Source organism: Peromyscus maniculatus, chromosome X, assembly GCF_049852395.1.
Source record: "Peromyscus maniculatus bairdii isolate BWxNUB_F1_BW_parent chromosome X, HU_Pman_BW_mat_3.1, whole genome shotgun sequence".
Taxonomy (NCBI): domain Eukaryota; kingdom Metazoa; phylum Chordata; class Mammalia; order Rodentia; family Cricetidae; genus Peromyscus; species Peromyscus maniculatus.
In genome coordinates this window covers 5,267,995-5,280,414 of record NC_134875.1, presented here as the reverse complement: position 1 = coordinate 5,280,414, position 12,420 = coordinate 5,267,995, and the positions used below count along the sequence as shown (strand labels likewise).

Genomic DNA, 12,420 nt, shown 5'->3' with positions numbered 1-12,420 from the left:
CTGGGTTCCTGCGCACACAGGCCCATGTGGCTATTCCACGCATGTGTGTAGATCACATGGTTGCACTGTGCACTTTATGCAACCATGCAAAGTCACAGGGTCCTGCTCACGTGAGACGTTTTGACCCAGAAATGGCTATTTTGACCCGGAACTGGCTAGGCAGAAATGTCTAGGTCCGCTGGGCATGCCCAACTGTGGGGGCATGTTGTGAATCTATCACCTGTCTCCCAGAAGAAACAGTGGCTCTCAGCTAGGCAGTTATCTATGCAAATATCAGTAAGTAGATGTATGCACTCAGTGATTCTTTTTCTTAGCTATTATGGAGAATAATATATACCTATCATTGGTACTGTTCCCGAATTGTATTACCACAGGCTGCAGGGTGGTTTGTAAGTGTGTTTACCTTTCTTCTTTCTCTCTCTGTAGAAACTTACAGAAAGAACAGTTTCTGTGTGGTCACTAATTAATAGCAATAAAGACAAATTCAAAAACCCCTTCTATACAAAAGAAATAAATCGGGTTTTATATCCAGTTGCCAGTATGCGCCACTTGGAACTGTGGGTGAATTACTACATTCGATGGAATCCCAGAATCAAGCAACAAGTAAGTGAAAAGACAGCCTTGCTGGACTGAATGGCTCACCCCAGATAATATCATGCTGTTTGCTCTGCTGGTGGTTTGTTCACATTCTAAGAACAAACATAATAAATAAAATACTTGCTTTTAAACTAACCCTAATTTAAAATTGTTGTGAATTACTAAACCATGAATTTTGATATTAAACTTATATTTCTCTGCCCAAATGAATGCTGTAATTTTTTAACCATAATGTAAGCCATTTTAAAACTCTAGAAAGTTTCTAAATTTTCCTAGCTAAGGGTTTGCTTTAATCACTTGAAATGTTTACACATGATTAGAAAACTCTGTACATAATTCCCTGACATTGTGTGCACTTTTGTAATTCTAGCACTTAGGAGGTAAAAGGTAGGCTATTCAGAAGTTCAAAGCCAACCTCTGCTACATAGTGAATTTGAGACAAGCCTGGGTTACTTGAGACCTTGTCTCAAAAGTTCTCTGCACTGACTAGACATAAGTGATCATTTAAAAGCGAGGAAACATTTTTCTGCCCTCCAGTTGAGATGTAAATATGAAGTAAGCTGGCCTCAGCATGCTTCTTACTGGATATTTTTATATCTAAAATAAAGGTACCAATATACCAATGGTTAGTAAATTTAGCTACCTACTTATTAGTCAAAATGGAAGCAGTTTTTGAAGTGAAATACTTCACATTTAAATAAAGACATTTCTGTGGGCTTTCCCTTCTCACAACTTCATCTTAAACCAGAAGAAAAAGCAGCCTATTTATAAGGCTTCAAAGAAAAGTGCCTCCACTGACAGCTTTGTTCTGAGTCTTATGGTGTTTATAGTGGCTCTTGGTAGTTTTGCTCATTTTTCTGTGGTGTAGGGCATTGACTCCCTTCACAGTTTCGCCTTGCAAGAACCTCAGCTGTAATCCCATCAGTAGTAGGCTGGGGTGACAAGGCAGGGAGCTTCACTCTTGATTTTACTGGCTTCACTGGCTTCATTGGCTTCTCCACACCTGCCCTGGCTGTGCACCATCCTGTGCCTCATACTCACTGGGGAATTGCTCATTTCAACCTGGTACCCTCACTTCCAAGTCTCTGTGAAAGGCTTTTGTAATGTGGCCCTATTTGAAATGTGCATTCTTTTTGGAAAGTGACAGGTGCCAGAGCTTGAGAACATTTGCCCATTTAGTTTGGAATTTGAGAAGTACTTTGAGGGAATTTAATGAACAGTAGTTCTGGCATTTAGAATATCAGGTAACAAGTAAACAGGGTCTTTTCTAACTGCAATTACAGAACACATATTTATTTTCCAATTAAAAATATAAGATGGGCATAATGGATCACATCTTTCATTCCAGCACTTTAAAGGCAGAGGCAGGCAGATTTCTGTGACTTTGACTCCAGCTTAGTCTACATTGTGAGCTCAGGCCAGCCAGAACTAGACAGTGAGACTCTGTCTCTAAATAAACAAACAAATAAATAAATAAATAAGTGAATGAATGAATGAATAAATAGATAAATAAGAGTGTGTGCGCACGCACGCACACACACACTCACTCATACTGAACAGTGTTTGTCTTCTAAAATAAGCACTTTTTGTATTTGTCATAGCTTTCTTTTAACCATTGGCTACGAGGAACTATTTACAGTGTCTGCAGATTCTACAATTACCCTTCTACTTGTACTTGTCAAAATTTGTGTATTACAAGGGATTTTGAATAATTTCTTATGATAAAAAAGTAACAATGATTATGTGACAAGTCATTTGGTTTGGGGCCTTTTGATTGATTTTGTTTTATTTTGCTGATGAGGCTAGTTTGAAGGGACATCATCATCATCAGAACATTCTATAAAGTACCCCCACCCCATATTCTCCAAGGGTTTAGCGATGGGTCCTGGATAAACAGGAATGTTCGTTCTTTCAGGGAACCTTTTACTTTCAGACATTAATTGCTCTATATCATGATCTGTTGGCATCTATTCAAAAACATTACCTTCCCTGTGTAGATTTTTCTGATTGTAATATTCCTATACAAATTGATATCCCTGGGCACTTCTTATTTTCTTCTATAAAATACTAAATGTTCCTGTATGTCCTGCACTGGAAGAATACAGGGATTAGGGAGAGATGATCTCTGCTGACAAGATTCTCCAGGCTGGCAGGGGCACATAAGCTGATGATTGCAGTGCATGGGGATGAAGCTGATAATAGAGGTGTGAATTAAGTATGTGAGAAGTCTTTAGAGATCTGCTTATGTAGAACTAATCACATAGGACTACAAATTATATAATGTAAAACTGAAAGAATGTACTTAACCACTTAAGAGTTAAGTGATTATTCATTTGCATGACCTAGAAAGCATTCAGTTAATGGCCACCTACAGTATTCACAATGCAATGATATGCTTCCCATGTTGAAAGAAAAGAATATGCAGCCCCTTTCCATAATGAGCTCTTAACTTGATGAAGACAAGGTTAGCTTGTTCTTAAAAGCAGACTTTGTCAGTTCTTGCTGTGACATCAAACTTGGTAATTGAAAGTTAAGAACAGGCCCAGTGACATATAAACCATCTGACATGTAGAACAGTTAAAAGGGATATGAATGTGAAAATCATTTGAGGGTTAAAATGCTTCTTTGATGAGCTATCCTGTGGTTTGTATGTCATTCTGAGTTGGGCACACACTTTACTCACAGCTCATTTCTAATTGAGAAGTTCAGGTAGAGCATTTGAAGTCATTGGACTTTAAATTTTATTGTTTGTTTGCTTGTTTGTTTATATACTCTCAGAAATGGACTCCTCTGTTATATTGTTTAAGTGTTTTTTGTGTATCTATAGGTTAATGACTTCTGTGTATTTTATATTCATCACTGATCATTTTCATTTGTAAATTTTTAATCTCTTATTGCTAATAGTTTAGAAAACTCATTCTAATTATACATATATACCACAGCAAAATGATTTTGTTACATCTGATTTCTTTTTCTTGTCTAAGTATATGTGCTTATTCTAGTGTTCAAACTGACTCTAAAATTTAATGTTCATATGGAAGATTATTTTTTAGATAACCAAAATTGTTTGGGAGAATATCAAGGAAGAACTTGCCCTCCTATATGTCAAGAATTATATGATCCAGACCTATATAAGATTGTGCTTGTCTGAATCCTGTCATGGGGGTACTCACATGCCCACCTCCAATATGGATTTAGAGGCAGTCTACAATAGCTAGACGACAGTGGCTCTTGAATCTTTATCTCCCATCCCCAAGAAGTTATAAGTACTGAACAGCTAGGAGAAGGGACTAATGAGGCTCTGCCCCTCCCTGAGAATTAATAGACAGTAAATAGTAGCTAAGAGGAGGGACTGTTGAGGCTCCGTCCCCCTGAGGATTAATAGGTCATTAACAGTACCTAAGGGGAGGGACTCATGAGGTTCCACCCCTCCCTGAGAATTAATAGGTCATTAACAGTACCTAAGGGGAGGGACTCATGAGGTTCCACCCCTCCCTGAGAATTAATAGGCTGTTAACCATAACTGAGAGGAGGGACTCTCTAGCCCCCTCCTTAAGGGTTTATAAGCAGCTAACAGTAGCTAGGGAGAAATAACCTATGAGACCTTGCCCCTTGCCCCCACCCCTGTGGAGTTGTTCTCAGTTAGTGGTTGCTGGGGCAGGGGGAGATATTTCTTCCTGTGTATCAGCCACTGACAAGGTACCCATGTTCCTATAAGCAAGCCTAATTAAATTCACTGGGTTACCAGGGGAAAAAGGCATTAAAGTAGGAAGTGAAGACTAGTTAGGAAGAGAAAAGGGATCAACAGTAGGATCAAAATAATTATAATATGTATAAAAATGTTATAATAAAACTCTTTGTATAATTAGTACATGATAACGTATAAAAACAAAAATTAATATGACTTAAGAACAGACCAGCATAGCTGTGGAGACTTGACATTATTTATTATAAGAAGATGGCATTATTTATTAAATAAATAATGGCGGAATTTCAAATTAAATGTCACACATCCAAACAGAACACCTAAGGTTCCCCTCCAGCTCCTCTCTCTGCTTCATTTCATTTCAGTTTCAGGGCATCACCATTCTGCTCACCCTATCAGGAAACTTAGAGTCATCTTTGAAGCCTTTCTCTTTCTCACTCCACAGTCAATGTGCCAAGAGAACCCATCTGGTCATCAAAATATATAGGTCAGAGAGAGGAGGGCTAGAGAGATGGTTCAATGGTTAAGAATACTTGTTGATCTCTTCCAGAGAACCTGGGTTCAATTCCGAGCACCCACATGGCAGCTTACAACTATCTGTAATTCCAGCCCTAGGGTATGTGAAGCCCTCTTCTGACCCCTCTTTGGGCATCGGACATGCACATTGTACATATACATACATGCAGAAAAAACACCCACACATATAAAATAAATCTCTCTCTCTCTCTCTCTCTCTCTCTCTCTCTCTCTCTCTCTCTCTCTCTCTCTCTCTCTCTCTCTCTGACACACACACACACACACACACACACACACACACACACACACACACACACACACGAGTCCCAGCAATTCTCAATATGCTTCTGCCACCACTTTAGGGTGAGCTATGTGATAGCAGTAAACTTCTAGATGGACTCCTGGGGCCACCCTTGCTTCCTCTGAATCTGTCCTCAGCATGACAGCCAAAGCAGTCCTTGTAAAATTGACATCTGAATACATCACTTCTCCATTCTGGCTAGGGAGATACTCACCTCATCCAGACTCGAGGATCAAGCCTTTATGGTGGCTTCTGAGGCCTTATGTGACCCTGTACCTTTATTCTTTTTCCTGTCTCAATAACTTTGTGAAACAGTTCTTTAGCCACATTGGCCTCTGTTCTTCCTTTATCCTTCTCAAGCCTTTCCCCTAAACTCATTTCCTTCTTTAGTGTGTCTCATTTCATAAACCCAAATTATACTCCCAGTAAGACCACACCGATCCACTAATCTCCTATCTTGTTCTACTCTCTAGTATCAATCATCCTCTAGCAGGCTATAACATCATGGAATTGTTGTTTATTGTTGATCTGTCGCCCCCTGCTGGAAGATATACACCATGAAATCAGGCTTTCTTGATCACTGAACAACTAGACTGGCACCTGGCCCACAGCTGAACACAGAGAAAACTAGGCAAAGGATATTACTGAGCAGCACAGAGTGGGTATTAACTGCTGTACCAAGCATTCTTCCCATAACACCACATATGCTTTTTTGAAAACAGTACTGGGGACAAACAGAGTGAAGAGGGCAGTTTGGTAAAGCTGTAGACCCTGAACAATCCAAGTGCTGTTTAAAGTAGCAGTCCCCATAGAAATGTGGAGGTAGACACATATGCAGCTGTATTCAACTGATTCACTCTTTGGAAGCCTGAAGTAGGTTGAATGGCACCTATTCTCTCCCCCAAATCATACATACATACATACATACATACATACATACACACACACACATACATCATATACATATACTTAAACACTATGAATGTGACTGTATTAGTAATTTTTGTTGCTTTGACAAAAATACCTGACACAGGTTCACAGTTTGAGAATACCATCCATCATGGCAGTATAGGCATGGTGGCAGGAGCTTTAAGGCAGCTTATCACAGTGGGCCCACAGTCAGGAAAGAGAGATAAATACTGATGCTCAGCTCTTCCTCCTTTTTATTCAATGTGGGAACCCATCCCATAGCCTGCTGCCACTCTCAGCGTGAATCCTTCCTCCTCAATTAAAGCTCTCTAGAGTGCCCTAAAGACATACTGTGTGTTTCCTAGGTGATTCCAAATCCAGTCAAACTGACATGAAGACCAACCATTGCAGTTACCTTATTTGGATAATAGGTATATGCAGTTGTAATTTACATTGGCCCTAAATCTACTGATAACCATTCTCCTACCTAAAACAAAGGCAAAGAAGAGGAGTACAAGTACAGAGGAGAGGAAAAGGCCATATAAAGACAGATCCAGATACCAGGGTGATATTTTCATGGGCTAAGAAGTTAGCTGGAGTCATCAGAAATAAGATTAGAGCAAGGAAGGATTCTCTCCTAGTGCCTCCAGACACTTGACCCACAGGGCTTTCACATTGCAGAAACAAGGTAGATAACTTTTTGTTTTAAGCCACCAAAGTTTGTGTTCACTTATTAAGGCAGCCACAAGAAGCTAAGACATGGTCTTAGTCCTCAAGACTCAGGGTTGCTCCTCTAGAATCCTGGTAGTATCACATGTCTCATGCTAGCAGGGACCATTCTTCTCAGCCTTTGCCAGTGTTGCTCACTGTCTCACAGCTTTGTTGACACTCATAGCTTGGCTAGACAGTTTACCATGGACTAATGCAGGGCAGTTCTGGGAGCTACTATATGTGCTAAAGGAAGGCACTTTTATAGGCTTTAGCTTTTATTTCTTACAGTTTCATATGCTGCTCAAGATTTCTGGAAAGCCACTTCTGATGGCTTTTGAACATGAATCTCCTGCAGAGCTCTTCTCTCACACATCTTGACCTGGGTGATCATTACCTAAGTATTTACTTTCATAGACATTCATTGAGCTGAACATTTTAAGATATGTGCAGTCTGTGATTTGTATCCCAGAATAAAGGTTTACAGAAATGAATATGCTGGGAAAGGTCCCATTGTGCCTTTATGCCAACATCAATCCCCTGTTGACTGCTAAAAGAAATTGCAGTGACACAGACTCATGGCACCCTCAGAACAATACCAGAAGGGCTGTGCTGGAGTCTTGCTCATTTGTACAGAGAGGTTGATAGAGGCATACAGAAACTTGTTACACAGCTGGGAAGGGGCAAAGTGGGAGTTGACCCCCAGGCCAGAGATTGTGTATGGTGCTGCGTTCAGCTGTGTATTCAGAGTAAGCTCATGGGAAGATGATCTTGCAGAGCAGTATGGGCACAGACTTCTATGACTTACAATAGGATAGCCCTCAAGTTGGCACAAAGCCTTAAGCTCCCAATTTCTGGTGAGAAAGTGGAGCAGCAGGAAATGCCAGGTGTCACTGGCAGGAGCCCTGGGCCATGGCCACACATCAAGGATGATTCTGCAGCATGTGTTGAAGTCAAAGAGACTGTACTCTATTCTTCAGAGACTTCAGGCCTAGGAAGATCCATCAGATATGTACATGAGTATATATGTAGGAAGACACTCAGTAAACCATTGTATATACCATTGAAGAGCCCTCAGCATGGCATGGCTGTGTTAACTGGTTTATTCTGTAAGTGGGACTCAACAGTGACAGAATTTAGAGAGCACAGCAGTGAGCCAAATGCCATTCACCAAATACACAGTGCTGCTATCAGTTACATAAATTTTAAAAAATAAAAAGTAATAGTGTAAATTGTTTCTGGATACTCACCTCTAGGAAAAGTGTCACAAGTCTACATAGAAAGGAAAGCCTCACACCAAATTGTGAAGAATTGTCCTTCAGAATAAAAAAGGGCAGTTGATCTAGGAATGGACAGTACAGAAATCTGAAGCTGTGTCTAGGCTGATAAATGCTTAGAGGTGGCCATACAAGTGTGAAGAAGTGTGTGCACTCTGTTTCCCATTGGTGAAAAGTTAGCTGTGTGTTTTAGGACCCTAGCTGCTTTCCTCTATATGTCCATGGTGCAGTGTGCAAGGAAAGTATGTGTGTATGTCAGTCCTTAGTAAAGGGGGGTTAATATGAAGGCAGTGGGCAGATGGCATGGCTGGCATGAAATATAACTTGTGTCTATTTTTTTTTTTTTTGTAGCAGCCCAACCCAGTGGAGCAGCGTTACATGGAGCTCTTGGCCTTGCGTGATGATTATATAAAGAGGCTTGAGGAATTGCAGCTTGCCAACTCTACCAAGCCTTCTGACCCCCCTGCTTCGCCTTCCAGTTCCTCACAGATGATGCCTCATGTGAAAACTCACTTCTGAGGGGATCACTGGCACTGCACTTGAGCTCTAGATAAGTGAAATAGTTGACTTTCATTTTGGGCATGTGTACAAAGTAGATTTAAAATATCTGCCTCCATTTAGAAGTTAAACCAACATCTTAGACTCTTGAGTATGTGCCTTCTGTAATACATATTACAAGAAATCTACAGTGTCTGTGTGGCAATTTGAAGAAAGGAGTAAAGAGGGGGTTCTGGAAAATCCTCACAATTTTTTACAAAGCACTTTTGCTAGAATAAAAATTTAAATTTAATTTACCTTTATATAAATGCTACATATACAGTATGTATTTTGTGGGCTTAATTGAAACATTATTTTAAATCTAAGGGGGAAATGTGTTTGTAAAATGGATTTTACTACAGCTGCTTACAACAGTTGCTCTGGATTATCTAAAATGAATCCAAATGTGAAAGTTGGGTATTAGTGCCAAAGCCAAATTGCACTCTGCTTCCTCAGCAGATTCCAAGAGCAAGGCATTGAAATAATTGCTAATTTTTATACCACCATAAGTGGTAATGTAAGAAAAAAGATGAGCATTTCGTCTTTTTGAAATTTTGAAAATAAAAGGTTCTCCCATCATTTTTCCAAGAGAAGCATATTTTTATATTTTTAAAAAAGTGATGTGGTTTGATTTTTCTCCTTAACTTTGCCAGCTCTGCTTTCTAAATTCCCCCATGAGCTTGTCTAACACTGAGTCATGCTCAGGTTGAGTCAAAACCCAAATATAGCACTATGTGAGGATGTCAGCTGCCTTCTGCTGCTTAGGAAAATATTTTTGCACACACCTCTAGTCAGTACAGCTTATCTGCCAAAGTGTAGGTTTCACTGTCTTGGATGGATGAGCTATGGCTAGAGCATCTTTCTTTAAAATAATGTCGCAGGTATACATTTTTTAGTGTATTCTTGACAGTATTCTGTTTATGTATCTCTGTTTAAATGGTGTTGGGTTCCTCATCCATGTGCATGCATTAAAACTGGTTCTGCACATTGTTACTTGAAATACTGGGCAGTTTACTTTTTCAGGTTTTTTCATTTTGTTTTATAGTATGAAGTGAAATTTTAAATGCACAGTTCTATTTGATATCTGAACTAATTCATTTCATAAATATATTTGTAAAAGCTAAAGCTAGAGCTAAAGCAATTAATGTTTTACAGTAATTTATAAAGATTATTTATAGCTAATATGGTTTTGTTTTCAATGAATTAAGAGAGATTAAATTTATCATTGTAAATTATTTTATGTTATAGCTTACCAGTCTACCAAATAAGACATCTCAAATATAATAGTGTAATGTATGAACTTTGTAAGTATAAAAAAGTGTATTAGATATTCTTTTGCTTTTTGTAAATGCTGTAAATATTTCATAAATTAAAAAAGTGTCACTCTATAAAAAGAAAAGAATGCTAATACTAATAGTTCAAAGGACTTTGTGAAATTTCATGAAAACATTTTTATGACAAAAAAATATTAAAGAACTGCTGTAATAAATGTATTAACTAAAACCTAACAATTTCTAGGGATATAATTGTGTGTTTAAGATGTACATGGTGCCCATCTTATTTTTTTTATTTTCTTTTTCTGGATCTACTTCACATGGTTTTTTTTTTTTTAATCATAGTAGCAACATTTGTTTTCTCTTTTGGTTGTTGTTTGATCTAAAGTCTCATATAGCCCAGGTTGGCCTCCAACTTACTGTGTCACCAAAACTGGCCTTGAACTCCTGATCCTCCTGCCTCTATCACAGTCATACACTGTCACAAACAGCTTATTTCCATTTCTGTCTGATAAATGGCTAAATGAATTTACTACTGATGGACACATCTGGAGACCTTTAGGAAAATGCAAACTGATGTCAGTTCACTTCATACATACATACACCTGGAATAGAGGATAGAAAACATCTCACTTTGACAAGGTAGCAGAAATCCACTCTGAAAAAAATTAAAATGGAATCTCCAGGCTGTCCTACTGTAGCTGAGGATGACCTTTGAATTCTTGATACTCCTGCCTCCACTTCTGAAACACTAGAATATGCTACTATGCCCAGTTTTTATTCAGTGTTGGGGATTGAATTTAGAGCTCCCTGCATTTAGGGACTCTACCAACTAAGCCACATCTCCTGCCAGTGACTTGCTGATGATATATGTATGTATGGTGCATAATCACCAAGGGTGATTAAAGAAAACTGTCTATAAAAACAAACTTATAGAGTTTTAAATCAGTTTACATTCAAACCATAGTATGTATAAATAAATAAATAAATAAATAAATAAATAAATAAATAAATAAATAAATAAATAAATAAAGCAAACAAACTTGTAGGATAGAGAAATCAGAAATCTAATGTATAACATAAGGACTTGTAGTTGTTAATATATTTGAGATTTGCTCTTAGGAGTCTTGTCAAAAGCAGGATAACTGAGATTTTCTTGAATATGATAACCATCTCTATGAATCTGTCAAAAACCTACTGTGTTCCTTAAATGTATAGTATAGAAGAATTTTCTTAAAGATTCTGTTTTTTTTTTTTTTTAAAGAGAAACTCAACCACACCTTTCATCTGAAATATACATTGAAGCCACAGTGAGATGTTATGTCACACCCTTGTATCATTACCCTTGTTTTGTTCCAGGAATTGACCCTAGGGCCTGTTAAGTACTTTGCCACTGAGCCACAGCCCCAACATTTAATACTTTATTTTGAAATAAGGTCTTACTAAGTTGCCCAGGTAAATTTGGGGCTTGCAATCTTCATGCCTCTGCCTCATAAATAGCTGGATTGTAGGCTTTTCTCCTCAGGCCTGGTAATGTTTGCAAACATTAAAAGTCTGCCAAATCAGAAGCATTGGCCAGTAGGAGCTCTGGTATAATACTTTGCAGAACAGTTGGTATTACTTGGTAAGTCGAAATGGCACCCTTTGACATGGTATTTCTACAGTTTAATGAGAAATATATACATTGTGTTCAGAGAAGCATTTTTGGTTATAGCTAAGAACAAGCTAGAAATAAGTATCTAGCTACAGTGGGCCAGATAAGTTGTGGCATACTCTTAACAACAGAAGACTGCATACCAGGATAAAATCACCATGTAACTATGACCACACATCACATTGATGAATTCCATAAGTATGTTAACTAAAAGAAACCAGACACAAGACTGTAATATTTCAATCATGTAAGTTCAAAAGTAGTTCTTATTTAGGGGTATATGGATGGTAAAACAAAAGCAACTCGTCACAGACAAAAGAACAGTGTAGAACCTTCTAATGCATGAAATGTGATGCAATGTGTAGAATTCAAAGAAAATTGAAATGCCTAGATTGCAATATACCCAAGCCTGGAAGAAGACAAAAAGGTAGATGCAGTTCCTATGTGAAAGGTAAATTTGGGGGCACAAGGCCTAGCATGAAAAGGCCAGTTTGAGGCTACTATGTTTGACCTCATGGGCACGGAACCTGGTGTAGAGGTAAGTAGAGGTACAGATTTAAAAAGAATCAAGAGTCTGTGGCTGGAAAGATGAAAAAGAAAAGAAAAAGGAAAAAAAATGCAGCTTTGGGTCTTGGAGCTGTTCTTGATTCCCAAAGTAGTGGTGCTCAGTCTAGACTGAAGTTTCTGCTTCCTGCTTCCTTTTCTGACATAGGACATGTCAATAGTGAATCAAGTCAGAGTCGTGAGATGGATGAGTTTGAGATATGCTGTGTTTGATAAAGTGTTTTGATGCAATGCTAAATTTAAGCATGGGGCTCACAGAAGAAGTAAGAAAAACAAACGTGAGGACAAAAACCAGAGGTGGATGACATTGCCCAGTAATTGGAGAAATGTGATGAGCCCCAATATTTGAAGAGGCAGATTTAGGAAGAAGTACAGAA

At 38.4% G+C, this 12,420-nt stretch overlaps 1 protein-coding gene across 7 annotated transcripts in view; it reads left to right on the top strand.

Moving 5' to 3' along the window:
* Mtm1 (myotubularin 1) overlaps positions 1-10,077 on the top strand; it is a 139,221-nt gene extending 129,144 nt beyond the window's left edge. For 4 of the 7 annotated variants that reach the window (XM_076562100.1, XM_076562102.1, XM_042268954.2 and 1 more), the window contains 2 exons: positions 427-603; positions 8,366-10,077. In XM_076562100.1, the coding sequence (XP_076418215.1) occupies positions 427-603; positions 8,366-8,533 (345 nt within the window). In that variant the 3' untranslated portion in view covers positions 8,534-10,077. Of the gene's footprint in view, positions 1-426; positions 604-7,028; positions 7,212-8,365 lie in introns of those variants that run through there. The other 3 variants (XM_076562104.1, XM_076562103.1, XM_076562101.1) reach the window with 2 other exon arrangements.
* Positions 10,078-12,420: the final 2,343 nt, after the last annotated feature.